The sequence below is a fragment of the Panthera onca genome, chromosome D2 (genome assembly GCF_046562875.1).
Source record: "Panthera onca isolate mPanOnc1 chromosome D2, mPanOnc1 haplotype 2, whole genome shotgun sequence".
In the NCBI taxonomy this organism is placed as follows: domain Eukaryota; kingdom Metazoa; phylum Chordata; class Mammalia; order Carnivora; family Felidae; genus Panthera; species Panthera onca.
Window position 1 is genome coordinate 52018251 of NC_138349.1, and position 27823 is coordinate 52046073.

Sequence of the window (27823 nt, forward strand, 5' to 3'; positions counted from 1 at the left end):
TGCCCTGCTTTAGAGAGTGTGACTGCGCCGAAGTGGTATATACGGTATACCGAGAGGAGGGAGAGAGGATAAGAAATATTCCCTGTCAGGTAGGAAAAGGAGGAAAGGAAGAAGGGAGAAAAGAATGAAAAGGTAGGGAGTCTAGAAAGAAGCGTGTGAGGAAACAAAAAAAGAGAAGAATAGAGGAGAAAAAGCCAGGAGAGGCGAGCCGAAAAGAGTACAGGCCTTGGCCAGGCCCCGGGACCAGACCAGACCATGGCTCCCGCAGGCCCGGTGCCACCGCGGGCCCGAGAAGAGATGAGGGCCTCGCGAGACGGTCCCCCACCAACCCTGCGAATATGGGCCCCGCTTCCAGTCCGGAGGGACGGGCCGGGGTCCAGCGGCCTCCGTCCGCTCCATCTTTTCCCCCCTCCTGGGGGACCACAAGGCGGGGCAGGACAAGGGTGGGGAGGCCCCCAGGGGCGCGCGCCAGTCCCGGACTGTTTGGGCGCTCTGGGCCAGGCTTTCCAGCTCGCCGGGCCTGACCTGTCAGGCGGATTATCTTCGAGGGAGATTAATAGGGGAGGCGGGCTGCAATAATAATCGTTTTGTTTGATGTGACAACTCTGATAGGCGTTGATTTACTTACAAACTGATAGGCTTTTAATTGAGCGCCTCCGCCGAGCCCGAGATGAAAGGGAAGCGGCGGTGAAAGGCGGCCCGCCTGCCCTCCGGCCTCAATACTGATTAGCCATCTCGACAGTGAATAGTTCAAGGCATTTTCAAACTTTTTTTCCTCAGCTCTCTCGCCTTCCTTCTCCTCCCACCCCCTCCTCAAATATCTGCCATGCCCATTCCTTTTTCAGAGAAAACAAATCATTTACACTGTGTGCAAATAAAATCCACAGGACATCCACGCCAACCGCCGCTGGGGTTGGAGGCTTTAGGCCTAGCGCAGTGTAATTAATAACTCCCCCACCCCCAAGGCCTGCAAGACCTTCAGGGATTTGGCCTCCCGGGCGAGATGCGCAGGCTCTGATGCTGGCGCCTCCCGAAAGCCCCGGACGCGCAGGCCCCCAGGCGCCCCCGTGCGCTCGGACCTTCAGAGTTGGGTTTGCGAAGAGCGAACGCACGCGGACCACGAACCGCGCGCGCGCGCGGCTCGGCGCAGGCCTGCGATCCTGTGCGGTCACACCGCGGCACGCCCATTCTGGGGTACGCGGGGCCCACTCTCTGGTTCCCCCAGGCTTTAGGTGCTGGGTTTACCGCCCCTGAATCGCCCAAGGCAAAGAAAAAGCTGCTGGAATTCCAGGAGAGGGACAGAACTGAGTCTAGAAGACTGCGGGCGGGGGAGGGGGGGCAGAGAGGACGCCCGCGGTCACCTCCAGTTCTGGCCGCCGCCCCCAGCATTCAGTCTCTGGGCCTCAAGAGGAGCCTGCAACAACGCGCGGCCCACGGCGGGGCTAGCGGAGCTGGGAGCTCTACAGTTGATCCGGGCCGACACCTCGACAGCAGAGCACTCACTGATGCCGACACTAACACACCCGCTGGATACAAGCGGCCTCCCCCACGCGCTGCCCTGTAGAGACAGCTTAGGACTGTCCCGCCCTCAGAAATGGGCACCTGGGACTCGCTCCCCAAAGAGGACTCAGACAACCTTCACAGCCTCTCGTGTGGCCTCGCCACCATCTTACGGACTCACCTTCCTCACTTGTCGCACAGGCAGACACTCCAAATCTCCTTGAACGCAGGTGTGTTCTTACACCTACCCACACGCACACACACACACACCGACAAACAGCAGCCCCAAAAACACATCGCCTCACTTCGCTCTTCTCCAAATTGTCTTTAGTCAAGTGACAATCCCATGAAGTTTACAACCTAAAGAATCGAGGGATAAGATTAAAACGCAGAAAAAGAATGCCTATGAGAGAATTCTAAAACTCACCCCAGAAAGTTCTCGGTACCTGTGTGGAGTGGGAGAGAAACAGAAAAAGGGAGAGAGGGGAATGGGGCGGTTAGAGAGGAGAGGGCGAGCCTGCGGAGGGCAGGTCCCAGAACCGACCCCCCGCCGTTTGGGGCTCAGTGCCGGTGGAAACCGGGTCGCTAGACCCGGCCCCTGCCCCCCGCGCGGGTACAGACTGGCTCCTGGCTCCCCGCGCTCCCTGCCCCACCATTTATCAAAGGACTTGACAACAAAAGAAGAGCCGGGCGGAAAAGTGGGGGAGGGGAGATTCAAAGTCGTCCAAGTCCTTCCGAGGAAGGGGATGTATCCTCCTCTCGCCTCCTTCCAGTTTCTGCGAGTTTCTGGAAGCGACCCCCGAACTCGCTCCGGACGCTACCAAAGCCCTGACAACTCACACGCGGCACAGACGTACGTACACACTTGTGCACCCAGCTCCAGGTACACAGAGGCACGCACAGCGCCTCCCCTCTTCCTTCCAAACCGCCCGAGTGACGGTGCAAATCGAGGGGAACGCGGCAGTCCCGCTCCGCTTCCCTGGAAGACCCAAGTTCCTACAAGCAACCGACCCCTCCCTCTCTCGTTCTTTCCCTCTGCTTTCCCAACGCAGGTCAGTCCCAGCTCGGCGTTCCTATAAATTCGAGCGAGTAGCCAGCCCAGAGGAATCCCGGCTACCAAACCTGCGGGGATACCGCAGGGTGGGAGAGGATTGGGGAGAGGGCCTGAGTCAGTTTGAGACGTATCTCCACCGGACACCCACGGCCAGGCCTCCTCGAAGCCTCTCAGCCCCAGCTACGATCCGAAGGGAAGTCAAAGAATTAAGACCGGGAGGAGGTACCCCACCATTGACCTCCAGGACTCAAAGTTACATTGGTGGTGTGGCTCTTAGAAATAAGTCTGAGTTTCGGGTCGGGGCACTACGAAGGGCGGACTCCGCGGCAGGCTGGCAGCCTGACATCCTCACGCTCCCGAGGGACTATCCGGGGGACAAAAATATCTCCCATCTTAGACGCCGCCGCCCGTCTCGGGTACCCGGGGCAGCTCCTCCCTCCGCGGCCCCAACAGACTGAAGTCCCAGAGGTAGAAAGGTGTATCTTTCTTCCACGCCGAGGGGGGCAAAGCGCACACCCCAGGCCTGTGCAACCCTCTCAGCGCCCTGGGCGCACCTGCGCACTTTACCCTCACTATTCATTTTCCTGACACAGAGAGCCTCTTTTCCTCTCCTTCGTTCTTTTTCTTAGAGCCACCCCCACCCCATCCCAGGAGGCTGCTCCTCTTTCCCCCTCCGCTGGTTCCCCCTTGGTCTCTTCCTTACTCTCTCTCCATCTCTCTCTCCCTCTCCCTTTTTCCCCTTCAAGTCGCACCCGCCTTGTAATCAGCAACAAAAGCTGACATAAATCACAGGCGGATTGACAAGAGCTGACAAATAACTGATTGATTGCGGTCGAGGAACATTGACAATTGATGGAGGGGTGGAGATGCCCAAAGAACTGAGGAGAGGGGGAGAGAGAAGAGAGGGTAGCAGGGGAGAGTAAGAATGGGGAGGGGGGGACGGAGTGTGAAACAGAGGAAACATGTGACCCCCGCTCCTGCCCCAATCTGCGCGTCCCCGGGCGTCACGTGGCCGGGAAGGGCTGGGAGCCCAGCGCACAGCCCGGAGACGAGCCGCCGCCGCCTCCGCTGCCCACCTAGCTTCTGGTTTCTCTGCTGCCGAATCTCGAGAAATCAAAGCGGGCGGGCGGACTTCCTCCGTCACCCGCTCTCCACCTTTCCTTACCCCGGTGGCCGCGTCGCGAGAGATTTCAGTTACTGAACGAGACAGAATATTTGGTGTGTGGGGCCCCTGTGCGCCCCTGGAGTTGACAGTCCAGCTGTTGTCCAGACTCCCGCCGTTGCTCCTTCTGGACACCCCCCTCAATCTTTTTCTCTTACGCACCCTCCTGCAAAAAAAGGTTTCAGTTTATTTTCGAGCCAGGAAAAGGAAGGACGACGAGGTAGAAAAAAGAGGGAGGCGGCAGATAGCAAACGCAGAATAAATGTCCAGGTCGTCCTCGGAGCGAAATCGAGGGAGGGGACACGCGGGAGGGGGGCGGTGAAGAAGGAGCTGCCCATTAAAACCAGCGCTGAGAGTCCTGGCGGCGGCGGCGGCGCGGGACGCGTCACATCCCCTTGACCCTCCAATCACCTCGGGCTCCCATTTGATTGGAAGGCGGCAAAGGCTTTAATCTCCCCCTTGGTGCAGCTGCTTTTGAAGTGAGTTTCCTCGCCAGAGCCCCGGCTGGACAGGCAACGGCTCACATCGCCAAGCGCAGCGTCAGCGCTGGGTCGCGAGTGTGCAGCGCAGGGGCACAGCCCGAGGCGGACACGGCGAGCCACCCGGCACTCCCACAGTCCGGCCGGCTCCTCCCGCTCGGCCACGGCACTGCTGCGGGCCACCCAGGATTATTCGCTTCTGGCTCCAGGCGCCGAGAAGGCGCGCTGGGTGCCCGTGGCCGCCGCGCCAGCTCCTCCTCCTACTGCTTCTGCTCCCCGGGCGAGCGCGCAGCCCGGAGCCCGCCCCGCGCCTCCCGGAGCCCTCCCCCCGCTGCTCCCATGCGTGCGGGTGGGTCATGAGCACAGCGCCCTCGCTTTCTGCCCTAAGAAGCAGTAAGCACAGCGGCGGCGGCGGCGGCGGCGGCAGCGGCGGCAGCGGCGGCAGCGGCAGCAGTGCGGACCCTGCCTGGACCAGCGCGCTCTCTGGAAATAGCTCTGGCCCCGGCCAAGGCTCGTCCCTGGCCGGCAGCACCAAGCCTTTTGTGCACGCTGTGCCCCCCTCTGACCCTCTCCGCCAGGCTAACCGCCTGCCCATCAAGGTGCTGAAGATGCTGACGGCACGGACTGGCCACATTTTGCACCCCGAGTACCTGCAGCCTCTGCCTTCCACTCCCGTCAGCCCCATCGAGGTAAGGACCCTCTCCCCGGATCGCGCTGGGACCACCACCCTGGCTGCCGCTTCACAGGATTTCTTTCTCTCGGGATCTGGGGGTGGGAATGGGGGGGGGGGTGTCAGAGTGATTCAGTTCCGGGATGGGGGAGAGCCCATAGTGCTCCCGCACCTTAAAACTAGGGCGGAAAGGGGGCAAGAGGTAGAATGGGATGGGAATGCTAGGGGACAAAGCAGCTAAAACTTATTTCTCCTTTTGGCATTAAAGCTTCCACCCTGACTCCGGCCCCTTCACTTTCGGCCCGGAAGAGGGGCGGAAGTCCGAAATGCGGTTCCAAAGTCGCAGTCTTAAGGGTCCCCAGAAACTGATATTTGTGTACAGCCTCTAAGGCACCAACGGCCTGAGCCCTTACTCTGAAGAAATAGGTGTGTGTGTGGGGGGGGGGGGGGGAGGAGGTATAGTTTTGGGTCTAGGAGTCAGAAACCAAAACATTTCTGAGTATTTTTAAAAATACAGTTGGCGCTTATAGAGGGAAGAATATATCCTGATTTGGCGGGGAGGAGGGAGCTGCTGCCTTTCTCAGGGGCGAGTGTGTGTGTGTGTGTGTGTGTGTCTTGGGGGGTGTGGGGGGTGCTGCCTAGGATTGCGCCTGGATCGTAACTGGCGGTTTGCGGAAGGGCGTTTGAACCCTAGAAGCCAGGATTCTAAAGGGTTTCCCCTTCTTTCTCTTTGTGCCACTCCCCAACCTCACGTCTGACCCCGCAGCTTGATGCCAAGAAGAGCCCGCTGGCGCTGTTGGCGCAAACATGCTCGCAGATCGGGAAGCCCGACCCCTCGCCCTCTTCCAAACTCTCCTCTGTCGCTTCCAACGGGGGCGGCGCGGGCGGTGCCGGCAACGGCACCGGGGGCGACAAGGACGCAAAGTCGGGCCCCCTCAAGCTGAGCGACATCGGCGTGGAGGACAAGTCGAGTTTCAAGCCGTACTCCAAACCCGGCTCGGATAAGAAGGAGCCGGGAGGCGGCGGCGGCGGAGGCGGTGGTGGCGGGGGCGGCGGCGGGGGGGTTTCAGCAGAAAAGTCTGGATTCCGGGTACCGAGCGCCACCTGCCAGCCATTCACACCCAGGACAGGCAGCCCAAGCTCCAGCGCCTCGGCCTGCTCGCCAGGAGGCATGCTGCCTTCGGCCGGGGGCGGCCCAGAGGGCAAGGACGACAAGAAGGACCCCGACGCGAGCGGCGGCGGCGGCTCCAGCAAGGGTTCCGGGGGCGCCTCCGCCGAAGGGGGACCCACTGGGTTGGCGCACGGCCGGATTAGCTGCGGCGGAGGGATTAATGTGGACGTAAACCAGCACCCAGATGGGGGCCCCGGGGGCAAGGCGCTAGGCTCAGACTGCGGCGGTTCATCGGGCTCCAGCTCCGGCTCGGGCCCCAGCGCGCCCACCTCCTCCTCAGTGCTGGGCTCTGGGCTGGTGGCTCCGGTATCACCCTACAAGCCGGGCCAGACAGTGTTCCCTCTGCCTCCCGCGGGCATGACCTATCCAGGCAGCCTGGCTGGGGCCTACGCTGGCTACCCGCCCCAATTCCTGCCACATGGCGTGGCTCTTGACCCCACCAAGCCGGGCAGCCTGGTGGGGGCGCAGCTGGCGGCGGCTGCGGCGGGCTCTCTGGGCTGCAGTAAGCCGGCGGGCTCCAGCCCCTTGGCCGGGGCGTCGCCGCCATCCGTGATGACAGCCAGTTTGTGCCGGGACCCGTACTGCCTCAGCTACCATTGCGCCAGCCACCTAGCAGGGGCGGCGGCAGCCAGCGCTTCGTGCGCTCACGATCCGGCCGCGGCGGCCGCGGCGCTCAAGTCCGGATACCCGCTGGTGTACCCCACGCACCCGCTGCACGGCGTGCACTCTTCGCTAACAGCTGCCGCCGCTGCCGGCGCCACACCGCCCTCCCTGGCAGGCCACCCCCTCTACCCCTACGGCTTCATGCTCCCTAACGACCCGCTCCCCCACATCTGCAACTGGGTGTCGGCCAACGGGCCCTGCGACAAGCGCTTCGCCACGTCCGAAGAGCTGCTGAGCCACTTGCGGACCCATACGGCCTTCCCCGGGACAGACAAACTGCTGTCGGGCTACCCCAGTTCATCGTCTTTGGCCAGCGCCGCAGCAGCCGCCATGGCTTGCCACATGCACATCCCCACATCGGGCGCTCCGGGCAGTCCCGGGACGCTGGCGCTGCGCAGCCCCCACCACGCGCTGGGACTCAGCAGCCGCTACCACCCTTACTCCAAGAGCCCGCTACCCACTCCCGGCGCTCCTGTGCCGGTGCCCGCCGCCACGGGACCGTACTACTCCCCCTATGCCCTCTACGGACAGAGACTGACCACCGCCTCGGCACTGGGGTATCAGTGAGGGCGGTGGGGAGGGTTAGCAAGGGAGAGAAAGGAGCTGGGGGGGGGGGGGGGGGAGGGAGGAGCCGAGGGAGGGGCGGGAACAGGGCAGAGGCTACTGTCACCCGCGCGTGGGGATGACCCGGGCCAGGAAAGGAAAGTATATATATGCCGTATCTATCTACCCAAAACAGCGACCGAGACCCGGTGGGAAACTCCCCTTTCCTCCACCTCTCATTTCCCCACCCACGCAAACTTTATAAAAGTTGAAAAAATATCATTTGACTTTTTATAGAAAAAGAAGGAAAAATTAATTGAGAAGGTGTTCATCTGAGGACTGCATCGGTGGACACTGGTATTTATTTATGTTAGCTCCAAGCGGACCCGTGGTTCAAAAGTGCATTATTTAGTTTGATCTCCGTAGGTAAAAAGGAGGAGGGGTAAAAAAAAAAAAAAAATTAAATCTTGAGGGTAAAAATGTGAAAAACAAACCCTCCCATCCCTTGTAGAGTATAAATAAATACAAAACCGCCACAGAACTAGAGGTCTTCTCTTTAATGTTACTTTAAAATTGCTATTATTGTATTGTACGTTCTTATTTAATGTCTGATTGAAACACAAATTTACATGCATGTTTGTTACAAAAAATGAAAAAAACAAAACAAAACAAGTCACAATTTGTCAGCTCTGATTTCAAATTGCAATTATTTTTAAGGTGTATACCATCGAAAGAGAATGGGTATTTTTTTGTATGTATTCTGGAAGAAAACAAAAAAAAAAAAAAGGAAAAACAATTCTATTCCAAAACCTCATTTGCCTTATTTTGTTCTTTAAAAGGAACACAACTATTTTTAATTTTTAAGTCCACCCGCTGAGAAGGGGACAAATAAGGTTTACGTCATGTACTAAAATAATAGACAATGTATCGCTTTAAAGATTAAAATTCCGTATATTTGATGTATTAAAAGGTTTTACTTCTTCTTATCTTTTTTTTATTTTTTATTTATTTATTTTTTTGGTGAAAGAGAAAGGAAGAGCATGGCAGTTTCGGCCGCAGTGGGTTCCCTGGGCCTCACGGCTGCTCCTACTTCCCAGGACCGTGGCTGCATTTCCTATTGTTTTTGTTGTGATTTTTAGGAAGATGCAAAGGGCTGGCCAGTCGTGGGGTTTGCCTTGGGGAAAATATTTTTAAACAGGGGATTTCACAATTTGTAAAGATCGTGTCCTGAGCAATCGCTCATTTAGTTTTTAATTTTCCTCCCAGCACACGGTTTGTTAAAAGTGAAAGGAAAAAAATGATTTTTTTAAAAATCATTATTTCTCTCTTGAGATTTTTGAGAATTTGGCTTTTGTTTTGTACAGAGAGCGGCGCAGTCCAGGACTCTCCCCAAGGCCTTAGCCCTGGGGAGGTGCCACTGCCCGCTGTCCCTGTCTTTGCTTTCCAAGCATCCCTGTCCCAGGCGGGCAGCCGGGATAGATCCGGGGACGGTGAGCGCCTGGGAATCTGCTTCCCAGGCCTGGGGGGAGCGCGCCGGAACCTAGCCCCTCGGTTGAAAGTGAGTTCGCTCTCCTTTTCTCCTTCTGGCTGCCGGAGCCCAGCCCTCAACACCCCACGCCCAGAGTCCGGGCCCGCGGCTGGCCGGCGCCGCGGCTGCTTTTCCGCGTCCGGATTTCTCTGCAGCCCGAGCTCTACCCCAGTCTGTGCCGCAGGAGAGCGCGCCGGGGCATACGACCCGGAAGCCCCTTCAGATTCGGCCCCACGAGGGTCAGGGAGCCTGTTCCCTGTCTCGCCAGGGAGACCAGGTGTGCGCTGAGCGCTGTCCTCGGCTTCGAGGTCCGATCGGAAAAGGGCGCGGCGGGACTCTCCGTCCGCGCGGGCATCCCCGCAGCGCGCACCGCTCCCTTGTCCCCAACTTGAGTGGTGGGACTGAGCTGCCCGAAGCTCTGATAGAACCACGCAGAGAAGAGCCCTAATCTTTTTTGGGAGGGAGGCGGCGGGGGGGGGGAGACTCAGTCACACCCCCCCGACCCTCCCCCCCAACACAGACACTCGTGCCCCTGCCCCGGGCGTGAGCTCTGTGGTCTTCTGGCTGTTTGGATGCTCGCCCTCCCGGGTCGGCGGGAGCTCTGGGCTCAGTGCGCGACTTTCCTGGGATCCCGGGACTACGGAGTCGCGGCGCTGAGCACGCACCCCGAACTCCCCTCTCCCTGGGGTCAGGCAGTCCTGGGTTCTCCGAGCCGCCGGCCTCCCTCGGCGTCAAGCTCCCCCTGCTGCCTCCCGAGGGTCACCGCCGAGCAGAGGCCGCCCTCGGCCTCGGGCCTCGGTCGGTCAACCGCGCCTTCCCCGCCGCCATTAACTCGGGGGCTGGTGACTTTGAGATTTTCCACCCTCCTCCCAGCGTCAGCTTCACGGCTTCGGGGCCTTTTCCCGGGTAGCGCGCAAAGCAGCCCCGGCGACCTACGAGACGCCGCGTGAGCTCGCAGGCCTCCGCCGGGAGAGAACTTTGTGGGGACTCAGGCTCCGTCGCCTCCAACCCTCATGCCCGCACTCCCAGACTCCGGGGACCGGAGCTGGCGCCGGCGGAAGACCCCAGCGGGCTGTGTCCTGGGACGCCGCAGCACCGCTCCCCCTCTGTGGCGGCTTAGAGAAGCTGGGCTGGGCCTGGCTGGGCCTGGTTCCTCGAGAACCCCGGCCAATGGGGGGGCTTGTCATCCCCAGGCTCTGGGAGAGACCCCGGCCACTTGCCACCCCCGCAAGTGGGAGGGGCGGACGTTCCAGGAGGTGGTGAGGTCCGAGTCGGGACGGCTCCAGGGCCGGCGGCTTGGGACGTGAAAGCCAGGCCCCTGCTCACCCTCTCACCAGCGCCAGCCACACGGCCCTGACCACTCCGAGCTCCTCGCTTCTCCCTCCTTAGCCTCGCGGCTTCGGACAGAGGTCCTTGCGCCACCCTCGCCCGCCAGGACCCGCTTGGGCGGGGAAGGACCTAGAAATTACCCCGCCCTGGAATTTCAGGTCTGGGACCTACAGGGAGACGAATTGGACAAGTTCGTGCCTTCACGCCCACTCCTGGTATTTTATTAACAAAAATCAAAACCAAAAACGCCTTGAAAATTTAATGAGACCTCCTTCCCGAAGAAGCTGCTCAGAGACAGCAAAAGGCTGGGGGACTAGGGGTTGGAGGGAGAAACGGTTCCCCGACGTGTTGTATGGAACTGAGTCAGCCGGGCGCAGAGTTCGTGAAGAGAGGGTGCCATTCTGTGCTAGGGGTCCAGGCCCGGTTGCGAGTCCCCCTTGGGGAACAAACGCCCATCCCTACAGCGCGCTCCACGTCTCTCTCCGGCTTTCTCCGGATCTGCCGCGGGATCCCCAGGGCTACGGCCGGCTGCTGCTGAAGCCTGAGCAAAGAGCGGCGTGTCCGCCAGGCGGCGCTGCGGAGCCCACCAGAGCGGGAAGGAGAAAAGGAACCCAGGCCGGTGCGCAGACCGCGGGCTGGGTGGTCATCCTGTCACCCTGAGCCTCCACCATCGCAGAGCGGAGTGGTGTCCGGGAGTCCCCTCTCTGTAGCTCCTCGCTCCTCTCCTGCTGTGAGCCGTGTCCTCCGCGCCTCTCCACCTGCTCTAGCTTCTACTGTTCCTCTTGCTCTCTTTCTCTATCCCAGAGGAGTTGACGCAGATGTCATGGGCCCCTCCCCAACCACAAGCTCCCATTACCACCCTCCAAGCTTCAACAGGTCACCTTGTCTGTCAAACCAAAGTGGTCCCCTAAGGCCTACCCCTTGCCACAGGCTGTCCGCCTCTTTACTCTGCCCTGACAGAGATGGAGAAACCGAGGGTTAAGTCCTGGAAGTCAGTGGCAAGACCTGCAGAGAAAGCCCAAGACTCCCTCCATCCAAACACTGACCCCATCTGTACTTCTGGTGGTGTCACAGTGATCCCGGTGTCTTTGTGCAGGGTGGTCTGTAAGCAGTAAGGAAAGGCAGATGAAAAACCCCCGCTAGTTGATGAACTCTCTGTGCTTTGGAAAATGTGAAAGCTGCCCAGAAGGTGAGGCTCATCTCTAGACCATCTGGCATCATCTTCTGCACATATTGGCTTAGGGTTCCTCACCCACTAAGGCTAGAGGCCTGGCTGTGTTCCGCGTGACTATAAAGCTCAGGCTGATCTGCCCACTCTGTTATAAACTATGTCCAGCCCATGTTATCCTATATTATCTCATTTAAACTTTATAACAACTCCATGAGGTTAAAATCTTTGCCCCCCTTTTAGAGATGAGGAAACTGAGGCTCGACAGGGGAAGGATATTAGCTTGAAGTCACATAGCTAGTGAGTCATACAGTCTATGCAGAGATTCTCACCCTGGCTGTTCTCATTTGAGATGTTAAAGCATAACAATCACTGGGAACCAGAGATTCTGATTCAGGGGGAGACAGTGTGGTGGACATAACTCTTGTGTTTTATTATTATTATTATATTAATATATTATTATTATTTTACTTTTTATTATAGATTTGCAAACATACACAGAGGTAGAGAATGGTATAATAGACCCCGTAAACCCATCACCCAGGTTCAACAGTTATCAACTCATGGTCAATCTTGTTTCCCCTCTACCTCCTCCAACTCACCTCCCCCCATCATCCCCATTATTCTGAAGTGAATACACACATCATTTCACCTCCTCAGGTATTTGTCACTTCAACTGGGGTTTGAACCTATGCCAAGGCTGATTCCTAATCCAGGGCTCATCCTCCTGCCCTGCCTCAGCTGAGGCTCAATGCGATTTAAGGACACTGCTCAAGTTCAGTTAGTATGAAGCAGAGCTAGGATTTAAACTCACTTCTATGAAACCTGGAGCCCAAGTACTTCACCCTACCCTGTGCTGGGAATTCCTCAAAGTGTCAGAGATACTGAGCTCTTCTTGCCCAGTGTGACCCCAGGTTTGTCCTGGAGGTATCTGGCCTGCAAAAAGACTCTTAAACCCCTGGTGAGGCAGCCGCACCTCCCCCACAGCACAAGGGGCATTCTGAGAGTGAGAACAACTTAGAACCACATGGTGCAGTGGAAAGAACACAAGTTTGGGGTCAGGTTGATAGAAATCGAACTTTTAGCTCTATCACTGGCTCAACTCTATGACTCGGTTTCTCTGAGCCTCAGTTTTCTCGTCTATAAAATGGGGACATTAATACTAACCCAATGGGATTGTTGTGAGGTGCAAATAAAATAATGTGAAAATGCCAAACCTACTCTCTGGCCCATACTGACTCTTAGTAAAGACAGATTGCTTTCCTTCTTTCCTTCCCAAAGTTTCCTTTTATTATAACCAGCCCTCCTGCTCAAGAATTAACCGTGGCTCTCTGTGGTCCACCAGCTCAAATTCTCGACTCCATCACCTGGCCATCAGAGTGCCTGTAATCAGGGCTCATCTTCTAATCTGGCCCCTCTTTGCCTGTCCCAATTTGTGTCTCTCCAGTCCTCACATTTCAGACCCTCTGCAGCCAGTTAGTCCCCAACACCTTGGTCCATTGTGCTCATCATACACTCCTTCCCTGAAATGCCCTCCAAACTCCCCTTTCCTCAAGACTCATTTCTCCTAGGAAGCCATCCAGGTTTTCCCCCACCACCACACACTGATCTTTCCCTTGAGTTGCTTTCCCTCCACACTTGCTGCAAAGGCAGAAGGTGAAAATGTAAAAGCCATGGGACAAGGGGTGAGGATACTTGGGTTTGAGTGTTGCCTCTTCACAGTTGTGTGACCACGGACAAGTCACTTACGGCCTCTGTGACACCTGCCTCCAAAACTGATATCAGACTACGCACACTTCAGGTGAGCAGCACATTTACCAACATAATAATGTTCATAAATAGCATGTTGTGTGCACTTACTTTCCAGGTACTCATCTAATCCTATTACCGTTGCTAGCCTCAGTTTAAGGTAGAGGAGCTGAGGGCTAGAGGCAAGTAACACGTCTGTTCTCCAGAACTCAAGTCCTTAATCACTGCACTATACTGTCCTGGTCCCTGTGCCTGGAATCTTTGTCCTCTGCATTCTTTTCCTAATTACCAGCAACTCAGAACTCCTGCTTTAAATTCTTTAACTCCTGCTTTTAAACGGAAGCCCACAGGCCCTTCCCATTGGACTCAGTGTCCTTCTCTTTGCTTCTGTAGCACCTGTCCATCCCATCCTCATATCCCTTTACATTTTCCTGACAACCTGGACTCTGAGGCACTGGGGAGGATGGACTGTCTCCTATACCTATTTCTACTTTTGGCAAGTAGCATGCTATGTAGAACATAGTAAATGTTCAATAAATGTTAGATAGAAGGAGGGAAAGGGAAGGAAAGAAGAGTGGTAGGGAGAGAGGGGAAGACAGAGGAAGCCAAAAAATGAAAGACAGAAGGGAGGCAAGATGCAAAAGAATTGGGCCATCTTGGACAAGGTGATTCTTTCAAAAAGAGTAGGAGGAGAAATAGCAGTGGCCTTAGAGAAACTGTGACTGTCTTTGTCCATGGCACAAAACTCAGGGCTGAGCAAGCTTCTATGCATCAGCTAGACATTGTACTTGCTCACAATAACAAAGACCCTTAAATAGTGGCATGAAGAAGATAAATGTTCTCTTCTCTCAGCCTGGAGGTGGGCAGTCCAGGCTAAAAATGGCCCTCAGTCATCAGGGACCCAGATCCTTCTGTCTTCGGCTTCCCCCAATCCGGAAGCTTTCATCCTCACAGCATCTCAGAGTCCAAGATGGCTGCTTGAGCACAGCCCCCATTATCTTATTCCAAGCAACGCAAAGGAGGAGTGAAAGGAAAGGTAAAAGGGTCCCTCCATTTTAATGAGTCTTTCTGGAATCCACACACAACTCTTGAGCTTATACCTCATTGAGTAGAACTTAGTCACATGGCAGGCTTATTTGCAGGGGAGGCTGGGAAATGTAATGTTTAGCTAAGCATACTGCTGCCTCAAATAAATTCAGGGTTCTGTTACTTAGGGGAGCTGGAGGGGTGGGAGCTGGGACAGAACATTAGCAGACCCCCCTGCAATTCACAGATGGGCTCACCTAGAACCAGGGTTAGAAGAGAGCTCTGTTGTTGGTGGCTTTTCAGGAAGTCACTGGGTGGAAACTTCTACCTCTAAACCACAGATTCTTGTTGATACAATGGGCAGGGGTGGTATGTCATAAGCCCTCAAAAGTTGCAGTGTAAGTTTGGTGGGTTTTGTTCCTTTTAGGTGCCTAGAGTAGTATACTACAGTGATTTAGGGTAAAATTTGTCAAGAGTAATTTTCTCCCTCTAAAAAACTTAGGTTAGAGTCCTCTCTAACTTTGGTCCTGAACTCCACACACAACAAGCCAGGAAGTGATAGGGATGGTCTTTTAAATTAAATAAAATTTTTTTAAAAATGAACTAAAACAAAAAACAAGTGGCTGGAAAGTGAGAAGCATTGTAAACTTACCCGCCACTCCCTTCCATGTTGTTAATAAAAAACTGAATACAGCCTCCAACTCAAAACAGAAGCAGACCAATGCTAAATCAACTTTGCGCTAGCTAGCCTTACCTTAAATAATTATAGTGTAACTCCAGAAACCTAAAAGAAACAAAACACAACCAAGAGGAACACAAATGGTATCAAGGAATCATAGCAACACTCAAGGGAGTTTGAATCATACCTCCTGCAAAGCAGTGACTCTCAGGGCAAGAAGCTATGTTGGGTCCAGCAGGGCATGGGCAGGGAGGGTAGACTGGAGAAGGGAAGAGGACACTTTTGGAACTGCAGGAGTAAGGAGAAATCAGGAATGGGATGCGTAAGTGTGAGCTTTTCCATTGCCCTGTTTCTGGAAGCTTCCTCAGCCCTAGGTCTCAATAAAGGAAAGATACTTCAGAGTCCTTGCTAACGTCTTTACGGGTCTTTCTGTGACTCTGCCATTTTTCTTCCACACACTCTGCAAATATCCCCTCTCCCCAACATCCTCCAGAGGCAGTTCCTGTGGTGTGGGAATTCACCCTCCACATTACTACTTCTTAAGCCTTTTGTGGGTTGAGGGAAGGATGCAGAAACCACAGCCTTTTTTTGAGAATCCGATAAAAGCTACAGCCCCTCTTTATAGAAATAAGTACACATACTCAACATTGGAAAAAATAATTTCAGGTTGTTCGTGGACCTGTGGATTTAAAATCTTCAGTCTTGAAGGAAATTCAAGATTAAATATAAAAAGACCATGCCTTTGGGAAATGCCCTGAGGAATTCTGGGTTTTCTGTTCTAAACTATTCTGACCGAGGCAACATTCCAACTACCATGCGTGATTAACTGTAATAAATAACATTTATGTCAATCTACCACCGGCCAGTGTGCAACCTTCAGAAGAATTCTATGAAGTTGGCATTATAATTAGCCCCCACCTTATAGATGAGGAAACTGAGGCACAGAGTGGTAAAGTGACTTGATCAAGATCACACAGCCAGCAAGTGGCAGAACTGGGATTCTGTTATAGGCTGTTAGACCCCAGAGCCGTTATTTTTGTGCTTTTTACCACTGCATGGTGACCTTTACCTCTCTGTACACTGAAGCCATGCACATCTGCTTTCTCCCCCAATACAGGTGTCAGGCCCCACCAAGTGGTGTGCTGGAGTCAGTTCATACTGGCTCACAAGAACCAATTGTGCACATCTCTTCCCAGCTCCTCATTCTGGGGTGTTGTGTTGATTGCTTGAAATCAGCCATGGTGGGAATATTTACACAAAAGTAACTGGCAAACACTACAAATGAAGACTTCTTCTCCCAGAGAGCTGTTTGTCAAACACTCACCAGCACACCACTGGATCCACCTATGCCCATCGCACTTAGATGGCTGCAACTGATAGATCCAGCCGCTCAGGCCCTGAATCAGCGGGAAGCAGGGAGCTTCCTCCCTGCCAGTGAGGAGGATGTGATAGTGTGTGTGGTATGTAGGGAGAGGATAGCCTCCCTCTCTGACCCCACTGTATGCAGGCCATCTTTCAATGGCCCTTGGTACCTTCTATCTGCTGGCACCAAAGCCTGGTTATCTGGGAGCGTGGGTCCCTTTCTACACCAAAGTAGAATGACCACTGTGGGATGATGCTGCCAGCCCACCTGATATGGGGAGCCTTGAGTTCCCTAGCAGCCTCTACAGCCTGCTCAGTTCTAAACTCCCAACTTTGCATCCCTGGCTATTGATGCCAGCCGGCCAAATCTCGTTTGACCCTGTCTCTTAGGGGTGAGCCACCAGGGAGCTGGGCCCTCCCTCCAGCCCCACCAGACTTCTGCACTGCTCCCTCTCCTCCACCTTCTTGGAGCACCCAGCAAACTGCCCAGCTGGGGCCCAGCTAGTCCTGACAATGCATATTCTCTAACTTTTGTCCATAGGGAAACCCAGTCTGACAGCAAGGATTCCAGTGGGCCAGGCCTAGAGCGGCAGGTGCCTTGGTGCTCTCTCACCAGACAGAGTCTCAGGCCATAGGAAAGATACTGAATGATGATGATGATGATGGCGACGATGATGATGATTATCCTTTAGTAAGCACTTTCCTTATGCCAAGAGCTTTATATATCTTTATATAAATCTTTCTTAATCCCCACAAGATCTCTAGGAGATAAGTACTATATTAATCTTACGTTATAAAAGAAAAACTGAGATTCAGAGAAGTTGGTATCATGCCTGAAGTCACACAGCTAATAAGTGGTGGGCTGAAATTCAAGGCCAAAGCTGTTTCACTCCAGAGCCCATGCCTATAAAACCTATGTACTTCAGTTCCCAGGGAAATGTGAGGAGGGCAGCCCCTCATGCCCCGCTCCTTAGTGTTCCCTGGAGAGGTCCCCCAGGCAAGAGGGAAGACAACCTTGCTCACTTATGGCAAGACCACTGCCCAGTCAGAATTGTGATGCTCCAGACAGGGAAAGCGAGTGTTTTCACTGGCAAGCATATAATGAGCTCTTGCTGTATACAGGGCATTCTCTTTGGCATGAAGGCAGTGGAAAGATGACCAGGAAATGGTGTCTGCCTTTAAACCACATACTATCTAGTCTAGCAGGTCATGGAAACAACTGTTGCATTAAGGTGGGCTCTGAGAAAGCCTATCATAGTGGAGGCACTGTATTAATTCCCATAAGAGGATGTGGAAATCACTGGGAGGAGGGAACACTTCATCTGGACATGGGTAATACATAGGCATTCGGTAGGTGAAAAAAATGAGGAATTTGGGAATAATGAGGAGGGACCAGCAGGATCAAAGGCACGGGGGGGGGGGGGGACAGCCCATGAGTGTGGGTGAGAATATGGTAGGAATAGATGGTATCTTGCTCTTTGATAAGCAGTGGGGAGCCATCAAAGGTCTTAGAGCAGAGGTATACCTTGTGGCATGGAACAGTGAGCGACTGGAGATGAAGGGACCATTCAGAGGTCAGATGGTTGAGACAGGAGAAGGTGAGAGCTAGAAGCAGAGGAGAGGCTACAAGACAGGCAAAGCAAGAGCAGTTTCAGGGGATAGTGAGGAAGTAGAATGGACTGGACTCAGTGATGGGCAGGGACTAGGAAGGAGAGAGGGAAGGCAGATATAGCCCTGAGGTCCTCAGCCTATGGTTCTTAGCTACACTGCTGGAGCCAAGAAACCCCCAAATACAGTGACTTCAATCCGACAGAAGATTCTCTCAGGTCTCTGTTGTCTATGCTGCTGAGACTGCTCTGCTGTGTGATGTCATTTAGGGACCCGAGTTCCTTCCATCTTGGTGCTCCTTCATCCCCTAGGGTATTGTGCTCATCAGGGTGATCAAATATGGGCACTACTCCCATCCATGGAAAAGGGGAAAGGGACGAAGTCCAGGGCAAGTGATGTCCTTCTGAATAAGTAAGGAAGAAGTCACTCATAGTGACCTGGCCACATGCAGCTGCAAGGGAGGCTATAACATGTAGTTTCTGCTCCAGTGGCCACAGAAGGATAACCAAGAGTCTGCCACATCTGGGCACCTGGGAGGAATTCTGAGGGACAGCAGGCTTTTGCAGAGAAATACACAGTGTGGATTTTGTACAGGTTGAGTTTCCGATGCTTGCAGCAGATCAGGGCTGGAGATGTAAATCTGTGAGTTGGAAGCACAGAAAAGAGAGTCAAAACTTGGGGGGTGTGGGATATGAACCCATGGAGAGAAAATCAAAGAAGAAAATTGGACTAAGGGTGGAAACTCTTGAGGAATGCTTATGAGGAACAGTCATTTTGTCTCTAATATTTTCCAAAGTTAGTTGCATCAATATATCCCATCCCATGGACTCCTCTTATATTATGAAGTTGGCACTTTTCCATCAGCAGGTGGGGTTCACGTGCCTTCCCCTTGAATCTGGGCACGCCTGTGGTCAGAGCAGAAGTGATGCCATATGACTTCCAAGGCTATCGGGATGGGCAACACTGCCTCCCCTAGGAATGCTCATCCTTGAAACCCCATGCTCTGAGGAAGCCACGCGGTCACCCAGATAGGCATGCTCAGGTGTTCCAGTGACAGCCCCAGCTGAAGTCACAGCCAAAGGTAGCACCAACTGCAGCCTGGAGTGACAAGACTCCAAAGATTCAGGCCGCCAGCTTTTGGGCTGTCCCAGCTGACCATGAGTGGAGTAGAGGCAAGCCCTCCCCACACAGCCCCGCCCAAATTGCCGATACATGAACAAAATAAATATCATTATTGTTTTAAGCCACTAAATTTTGGAGTCCTTTTCTTTATAACAATAGGTAACCGATACAGGCCAGAATCCCTTTTACCTTCCCTGGAGAATGCCCTAAACCATACAGAACACAATCCTTTATCTGGGTTCCTAGCCCCTAGCTCAAAGCTTTGACCAGGCTTTGGACCCCTCAGGATGGTTGCCTCTCTGACCGCCTCAGGCTGAGCCCTTGGCTTGGACTCACAAAGGACATTCCCAGGCAGCATCCCTTCTCTGTCTCCAACCCCAGAGGGCCACGAGGTCAGTGTGGCAGAGAAGTTGAAACAAAGATGGAGTCTCCAAACATAGGGGACAGAAAAGTTTCTGTGTTCCCTTTTATTTTTATTCTTTAAATGTTTTTATTTATTTTCGAGAGAGCAGGGGAGGGGCAGAGAGAGAGGGAGACAGAGAATCCAAAGCAGGCTCTATGCTGTCAGCATGGAGCCAGAGGTGGGGCTTGAACCCACGAACTGCGAAATCATGACCTGAGCCAAAGTCAGACACTGAACCAACTGAGCCACCCAGGCTCAGGCTCATTTTTATATTCACTTCCCCTGAATTAGAGCAGAAGTGATGCCATATGACTTCCCTGCACAGGGAACAAGTGTCGAACTTGGAGAGACAGAGAGATGAGGATCACAGAGGAAGCCTCTGTGACCAAGAGGAGACAAAGGAGACCAGGGATGGGGAGATGGTCAGACACACAACATCCTGGAGGACAAGATACCTCAGAGGGGGCATGGCTCCAGTGCCAGGAGCCCCCAAAAAAGCAGTAGGGAGTGGTCTTTGGTAGGGGGTGGATATGGCTGCACAGCCAGAGCATTATTGGGATACATTGTGAAATGGTTACCATAATCAGGCTAATTAACACATCCTTCACCTCACATGGTTATCGTGTGTGTGTGTGTGTGTGTGTGTGTGTGTGTGTGTGTTGAAAACATCAAAGATCTACTCTTATGGCAAACTGCAAGTATACAATACAGTATTATTAACCACAATCACCATGCTGTACATTAGATTCCCAGACCTTACTCATTTTATAACCTTATACCTTTTGACACCAACATCTCCCCCATTGCCCCACAACCCCAGCCCCAGGCAACCACCATAACCATCATTCTACTCTTTGCTTCTATGAGTGTGACTATTTTAAGTGCATTATATATGTCATATAATGTAATATTTGTTCCTCTGTCTTATTTCACTTAGCATAATGGCCTCCAGGTTTGTCCATATTGTTGCAAATGGTGAGATGACAGGATTTCCTTCTTTTTTATGGCTGAATGTTATTCCTCTGTGTGTGTATGTGTGTGTGTGTGTGTGTGTGTGTGTGTGTGTGTGTGTTTCTTTATCCCTTCATCCATCCATGGACACATGGATCCATGTAAATTGATTCCACATCTTGGCTACTGTGAGTAATGCTGCAATGAAGCTGGGTGTATAGACATCTTTTAGAGATACTGATTTCATTTCCTTCAACCCAGACGTAAGATTGCTGGATCATATGGTGGTTCTATTTGTAATTTTTTGAGGAAACTCCACACTGTCTTCCCTAATGACTACCAATTTCCATTGCCAGCAAGAGTGCACAAGGGTTCTTTTTTTCTCCACAGCCTCACCAATACTTGTTCTCTTTTTGATACTAGTCATTCTAACAGGTGGGAGGTGATATTTCACTGTGGTTTTGATTTGCATTTCCCTCATGATGAGTGATGTGGGGCACTTTTCATGTACCTGTTGGCCATTTGTATGTCTTCTCTGGAAAAATGTCTATTCAGGTCCTCTTCCCATTTTTAAATGGGTTATTTGTTTTTCTGCTACTTAGTGGTATGATTTCCTTACATATTTTGCGTACTAACCTCTTATCAGATGTGGTTTGCAAATATTTTCTCCCATTCTGTAAGTTGCCTTTTCATTTTACTGATTGTTTCCTTTGCTGTACAGAAATTTCTAGTTTATGTAATCTTACTTGTCTATTTTTGCGTTTCTTCCCTTTTATTGCTTTTGGTGTCAAATCCCCAAAAATCATTGCCAATACTAATGTCAAGGAGATTTTTCCTTACCTTTTCTCCTAGGAGTTTTATGGTGTCAGACTTTATGCCTAAGTCTTTAATTTTTGTGTATAGTGTAAGATAAGGGTATGTCTATTTCTTGGGGGTTTATCCCTATGCCTGACATTAAATTCTATACATCCTGAGACTGTGGCCAAAGTATCGTCATCTGTGCACCCTGAGAGTTCAGTACTAGGACCAATGCCTGCAAGGCAAGGGTCTGGCCATTGATCAAATAGCCAGCATGCTGATTGACTGATACATCAATTAACACCTGACAGGTTGCTTTATCAGCGATTGAAGGACAGAATAGCAGCTTGGCTGGCTAAGGACAGGGTTTGCCTCCTACATATCTTTATCCCAACCAACACTTAGCCAAGGCCTGGCTCAGAGTAGAGGCTCAATAAATGGCTGCCATATTAGTCATATGGCTCACAAGCATCAAGTGATGCTGGGAAATGTAGTCTTTATTTTATTAAAATCAGTTACAAATCAGGGTTCCAGTACAGGAAAAACAGGAATGGAGACTGGAGGGCCACTAGTGACCTCTGCTATGAGGACACATTAATGAGTCTGGTTAAGGGATGCAGATACTTGAGGGCCACGTATCCAGTTCAGAAGCGAAATTGCATGGAGCTTTGGAATTCTGGAGTTACCTCTTGTACAGAACTTTTAGAGGGCCACAATTTCTCCCCTGTATTCTTTAGTGTCCTAGGGAGGTGCTGAGCTGAGAAGCAGAGAGAGGTTACCTTTGCTCTTTGAAATTACTGCTTTCTGTTTTCAAACCCTGCTCTTGAGGAAGTGTATACCGTCATATGTTCTTTGATTGTGCTCATCACAAAATCTTACTAAAGTACCCATTTGAGACCTGGCCTCAGTGCTCCTGATTACTATTCATCCTAAATTATTTGCAGGAAACACCTATTCACAGTCACAGGCTTCAATTCAGGACTAAGAGACCAAAGGCCTAAAAATTCTTCCTCCTTGCCTCTTTGCCGAAATGGCCTCACCCTGAGCCAAATGGCAAGCTCAGTGTATAGGTACTGTGCCAAGCTCTGGGCTCCCTTGCCTGGGTTCAAATTCTAGCCTTGTCACCAGCTGGCTGTGTGACCTTGGGCACATCACTAAACCTCCCCTAGCCTTGGTTTCCTCATCTATAACATAGGATAAGAATAATAATGCCAACTTCAACCACAGAATTGTGTTGGTGGTGAGAACAGGACCCGGCAGTAGTTAAGAACTCAGAATCTCTTGGGTGTTATTAGAAATGTAGACAATCATTTCAGGCCCATGTGTGCTGCCTCCCCAGCTTCTTAGCAGGAAACAACCCTGTCTTTTCCATCTCATGTGCCTCCTCTCTCTTTCCTAGGCACAGAGGATCCTACGGCCAGTTCAGTCTGGCATGGAGTTGGTATGGAGAGAACAGGTCTGTGGTTTACACACTTTTCTGACCCAGGGGCCGGCATTCTCCTTTCTTCCTTCCGCTTTGGCCACAACCCACCCAGAGGTGCCGAGGTGGCCAGTGCTGTGTTGTGGGTGTGTGGTGCCCACCTCCTCCCAACTCCACTTCGAAGAAGCATGGTGGGGTTGAGGACCTCCTACACACCTTGCATTCAGATCACCCCTCTCCCAGAGCAAAGGATAAAGGGGTGAAAATGAAATTTGCTTCCAAGCTTCCCTCTGGTTCCTGGAGTGTCACTTTTCTGCGTATTTATGGTAATCATCCCTGCAACAAAAACAGTGACTTCACTGTCTAAATAATAAGGCAATTTGTTACAGCTAATTACTCAAGGACTTCCTTAATCTCAATTAAAAGATCCGAGAGGATTCCTGCCCCCTCTCATTCCAGTGTTCCTGAAGATCCCCCTAATGTATTCTGGATCACAGATTAGTGGGGACCCAAGAATGATCCTTGCTGGGCAGAACTGCTAAAATCCATCCCAGCAACGTGAAGCAGTGATTTATTGTGACATGGAATGTGGGACATTTCCCCAGCTTTTGTGATTGTGGTAATGAAGCTGTAAACCAAATAGCATGAAATGAGGCAAGGCCTTACAATTTAATCAGCTCGTAAACAGATCTACTGCATCAAGCAAATGACATTATTATCCATCCGAAGTAAATCATGCTAATCTCGGGAGATAAAATCAACATCGTTAATGGTCACATGTCATATTCATCAACACTAAACCATCCCCTTTGACAGATTAATCCTAACTACAGCTCCCAGGATGTATGGTAATAGGGCTTGTAGCATGCATTTCACTCCGTGCCAGGCTAACCAGCACTCTTAGGCTGCTATTACAAATAATTTTTTTATTGATTTACATATTTTAAAATGCATTTAAGGTGAGGCACCATTAAAAACCCTGTCACCCACCCATATTTCTTCCCTACATTCCCAGACTTTATTAATAGGAACGGGAAGACAAACGCAGTAAGCCTTATAAATACTTTGTTTAGGGCACTGTTAGGGGTAATTAAGATGGGGACTGGGTGTTTTTTTTTTTGTTTGTTTTTTGCGGGGAGGAGGGACAGGTGAGGAGCAGAAGGGTGAGAGAAAGAAAGGACCCTCTTGTGGTTCAGGGACAAATGGAAATCGCAGCATTATTTGCTTCCCGTTTTCCCTAGAGGTGTCAGGAAGAGGGGGAATAAATTCTCCCCCAGATCTGCTCACAGAGCCTTCCCTCTCCCCCCATCTCTCACATCCTACCTCCACCCCGTCACCTCAGCCTCATGGTACGTGCATCTGTGCCTGCGTTTCGGTCATTGTATCCTGCCTGCTGACTTCAGACACCAAATGTATTTATTTATCATGAGACTGACCTAGGATGAATGCTCCTGGAAAAGTGTCCACTATTCAAAATGTCACTTCCCCTCAACAGGCCGTGCATTATATTGACAGGCATACTTTCAGAGGTCTCTGAATGACGAGGATGGATGGAGGGCTGCCAGAGCAGCTGACATCGCCGCCCGGGCTGAGTGGGTGAGTGAGTGAGTGAGTGGGTGCCCGAATTATCTACACCCTTGCCAAGGAGCACAGAAGCAGTGGCAGCCAGGACTGTGACAGGAAATGCAACAGGGAGACCTTGCAGGCCTGCATTTCTCAGTGGCAGGCAGATAGCAACCCACCTTATCCCAGCCAACCTTCCAAGGGGCACATTTGAGGGCCTTCTTGTCCACCTGTAGGTGGCAGGTGGGAAAGAGGGTGTTATTCTCCTGAGGGGAGGGGGGTCCTAGGACCACCACTTTTAGCCATGCATTGCACAAGGGAATTCTTGGGAATTATTCAGTGCAGCAACTATGAGGCCACCATGAGCCTGTCCACATCACCCTGGATAAGAAATCCAAAAAATAGAAGGATTTTGGAAGAAAATGTACTAGAATCAAGCTATTCAACTCAATTAGAGCACTTCTTTTGATGCACTGAAAAGACCCCACCTCAACTTAAGTGCACTGAGGTAAGACTCAGACATTTCCAGATCCCCCAAAGCATGTATCACATAGATCTCCTACTACTGTGGTTTATTTCAGAGGAGGGAGGTGGTATTTGATAGATACAATAGGAGCCTGAAAAACTGCCCAGCCCAGGTCTATTTTATAAAATTGTATGTATCGATTAGACCACTAATGAAATGATGCAGTGTAAATTAACTTCAGGGTTTAGGTGGCACCAAGTTCAAGTGATTGGAACCCACTCAGCTATAAGAATCTCTAAAGATTTTGTGTCCGGAGTTTTCCAGGATCCCTGCTGAGGGCTCTGGAGGTTGTGCTCTGCTTTCTGGGGGCCAGGCAGGCCAAGGACAGGCCTTTCCCTACAGCGGTCTGGTCTGAGTGAGCATGGTTTAGAGCAGTGGTTCATAAACTTTAGTATGAGTCACAAGTACCTGGGGGCTTGTTAAAACACAGATTGCTGCCCCCACCCCCCTGCCGAGTTTCTTATTCAGTAGGTCTGAGGTAGGGCCAGAGAATTTGCATATCTAGCCACTTCTCATGGGGTACTGATGTTGCTGGTCCTGGGACCATAGTTTGAAAAACAGAGCTTTGGGGCAGGAACACCTATGCTAGGAGGGGCAGAGGGGGCAGGGGTGGAGGTGGAGGTGGGGACCTTTAGGCTCCCAGGGGTGGGTTAGAAGCCCAGAGTTGGGTCATGGCAGGCAGCTGGGGCCAGAAACAGGAGGTGAGGTCAGAAATGGGACTTTCACATCTCTGAGGGCTTTCCTGTTCTACGTTTCTGTGAACCTGAGAGTACAAATGAGCAAAGCAGACAGGTCAACTCTGACAGGTCAGAGTTCAGAAGGCCAGAGGTCAAAACTGAAAGTAGCAAGTGTCTAGAGGGGAGAGATGGCTTGATTGTAGCCCAAACCCCAACTCTGACATACTCTGTTTCCCACAGTCCATCCCTTTCCCTCTCTGGTCTTCCCCTCTCTTGCCACCTCTGTGAAGAGAAAGTATTGCACTAGATGTCCTCCCAAATCTTTACAACTTCTGATAGGTGTGAGGTTATGCCAGTGTTTCCCAAACAGTCATCTGTTCAATCCTTGCTCTCCTTGAAAAATGAGTTCCATGATCAGGTCAGTTTGAAAACCTTTTCAAAACATAAGCCCCTCTTGGATTTATAATTTATACTTGCATATTAAAGGCTCTTCAGGAAGTCAGGAAACCTATTTAACTTTGTTTAATCCAGCATGTCCCAAATTTATTTAACAACAGAACCCATTTTCCACTTAACACCCATCAGCACCCCTAACACCTATTAGCACTAGAGAACACACTTTGAGAAACATTGGCCAGTGCCAAGGGCTGAGGTGAGAGGCAAATAAATATGTCAGCATCTGAAGATGTATTTTCCCTGAAGGTGCCAGAAGGTGCAGGCCACTTCCCCTCGGCTCCCGGCACCTTGGTGCCTTGCTACATTCAGCAAACATCAATTGAGTACCTGCCACATGCCAGGGACTGAGCTGGACACTTAGCTAAGGGACAGCTCCTGCCCTCAAGGAGCTGCCTGGCTGGGATAGCAGGGGAGAGCCTAGGTACTTCTTTGGCCTGGCAGGGAACTTCAGAGATTCTAGCCATGCTAGGGACCTTTTGCCCCTCCTTTTCCATGACTGACATCAATTTGTCATTGGTTTCAGTAGTGGGCTTGCTCTGTTTAGTCTCACCTGCCTGTAAAGCATACAAACATGTTCACTCATTCATTGAACAAAACTATATCAAGAATCTATTTCATGCTAGGTACCATTGTGGGATATAGCTGAGAACAAAACAGGTCCTTGTGGAGTCTATATTTCAAAAGAGTAAGATAGGCAGTGAATTAATGAAATACATGGCATGTCAGATGGTAACAAGTGCTAAAGTGGAGAGGGATAGACAGTGATGAGGGACTTCTGCTATTTTAAATGAGGATGGGGATATTTCATTCACCTTTGTGTAACAACCTGAAAATGTGAGAGATGAGTCAGATGGAAGAATATCTAAAGAGAGAGCAGCAAGTGCAAAGGCCCTGGGGTAGGGGTATGCCTAGTGCTAGGAGACCAATATGGCTGGAGAAAATGAGAGAAGATGAGTAGTAGAAAAGGGTCGAAAAGATAATAGGGGTCATAGTGTTAGGCACTGAGTGGGATGGGAAATCTTATGAGCAGAAAACAAGATATAATATGATTTATCTTTTAATAGGACTTAATATGACTTAGAATTCATCATATACAAAGTCCCTGTGGAGAGCCAAAGAAGGCAATATGAGTTCACAAAGCTACCTTCCTGGTTGGCGGAGGTGGGCAGGTCATGTCACCCTTCTGCTGATGGCCTCATCAAACCTGATATGAAAGGGTAGAAAGGGTGTGGGATAGATGGTGAGGGGCAGGAAGCTCTGAAACCCAAACTGTTTTACATATGTATAACATTTCTATGTTGTGCCAAACACTGCTGGAGGCCCATTTACTTAGATCCTCTTTGTGAACTTTTTTTTTTTAGTTTATTTATTTTGAGAGAAACAGGGACAGCACAAGCAGAGGAGGGGCAGAGAGAGGACAGAGAAAATCTCAAGCAGGTTCCACACCTGCAATGCAGAGCCTGACACGGGGTTTGAACTCACCAAACTGTGAGATCATGACCTGAGCTGAAACCAAGAGTCCTTCACTTAACCAACTGAGCCACCCAAGTGCCCCATCTTTGTGAACTTTTAACTAACCTTGTTGGGCAGGAAATTCCTTGATCTGCATTTGAAAACTCTGAGTCAGAGGAGTTAACAGGCTTGCCCAGCCACACAGCTCACCAGTGGCAGAACCCAGGGCTTCCCAAGCTTCTTTCCAGTGCTCTTTCCTCAGCCTCACAGTGTCTAGTGTTGGGAATGGTGTCTGGAGCTCCATCGCTCTCCAAGGCAGCACTTTCCTAACAGGTGAGCAACCACAGCCCTTGATGCTCACTCCCGATATCCTGTAGGTACCCAGAGTCTGCAAGGTGAGTGTCTTAGATTGGAAATAGATACTGAGGTCATGGACAGTTGCATGTGGAAGGTTTACTGGGGAGTGCTCTCAGGAGATACACCTGTAAGGAAACCAGGAAAACAGGGATGGGATGAGTGGAAAATTGGCCTCAAATGTGGTTGCAGTAGAGACCTCAGCCCCCAAGAACAGCAGATTGGTGCAGAGGCTCCTGGAGACACAGGGATGGACACGTGATCCAAGTGGGGCCAATTGCAGTTGGCCCCAGAAACAAGGGGCGGAGTACTGAGAAAGAAGTCAGTCTGGCTCTGGGTGTCAAATCAAGGCCAACTAATCCAGAAGCAGTGGTGTCCAGCCATCCAGACTGAGGAGCTGGAAAAGATGT

General features: G+C 51.6%; 1 protein-coding gene and 1 long non-coding RNA gene across 3 annotated transcripts in view; one reads left to right on the forward strand and one right to left on the reverse strand.

The window, feature by feature from the left end:
- The window catches only part of LOC144613165 (uncharacterized), a 127460-nt gene that overhangs the window by 3056 nt on the left and 96581 nt on the right, over nt 1–27823 (reverse strand). Inside the window, exon 5 of one of the 2 annotated variants that reach the window (XR_013550476.2) lies at nt 11710–18331. The exons of the other annotated variant lie outside the window; for it this stretch is intronic. This is a non-coding gene — a long non-coding RNA (uncharacterized LOC144613165). Of the gene's footprint in view, nt 1–11709; nt 18332–27823 lie in introns of those variants that run through there. 2 annotated transcript variants of the gene reach the window in all.
- Nucleotides 4152–8228, forward strand: ZNF503 (zinc finger protein 503). The gene is made up of 2 exons (XM_078434428.2): nt 4152–4884; nt 5632–8228. The coding sequence occupies exons 1-2, from the start codon at nt 4552–4554 to the stop codon at nt 7264–7266; spliced, it is 1968 nt and encodes a 655-aa protein (XP_078290554.2). The 5' UTR covers nt 4152–4551; the 3' UTR covers nt 7267–8228.

Excerpts from the sequence above, each read along its gene's own strand:
- ZNF503 (XM_078434428.2), top strand. The coding sequence starts at position 4,552 with ATGAGCACAGCGCCCTCGCTTTCTGCCCTAAGAAGCAGTAAGCACAGC. Across the intron at positions 4,885-5,631 it reads CTCCCGTCAGCCCCATCGAG|CTTGATGCCAAGAAGAGCCC; the intron begins GTAAGGACCCTC and ends CTGACCCCGCAG.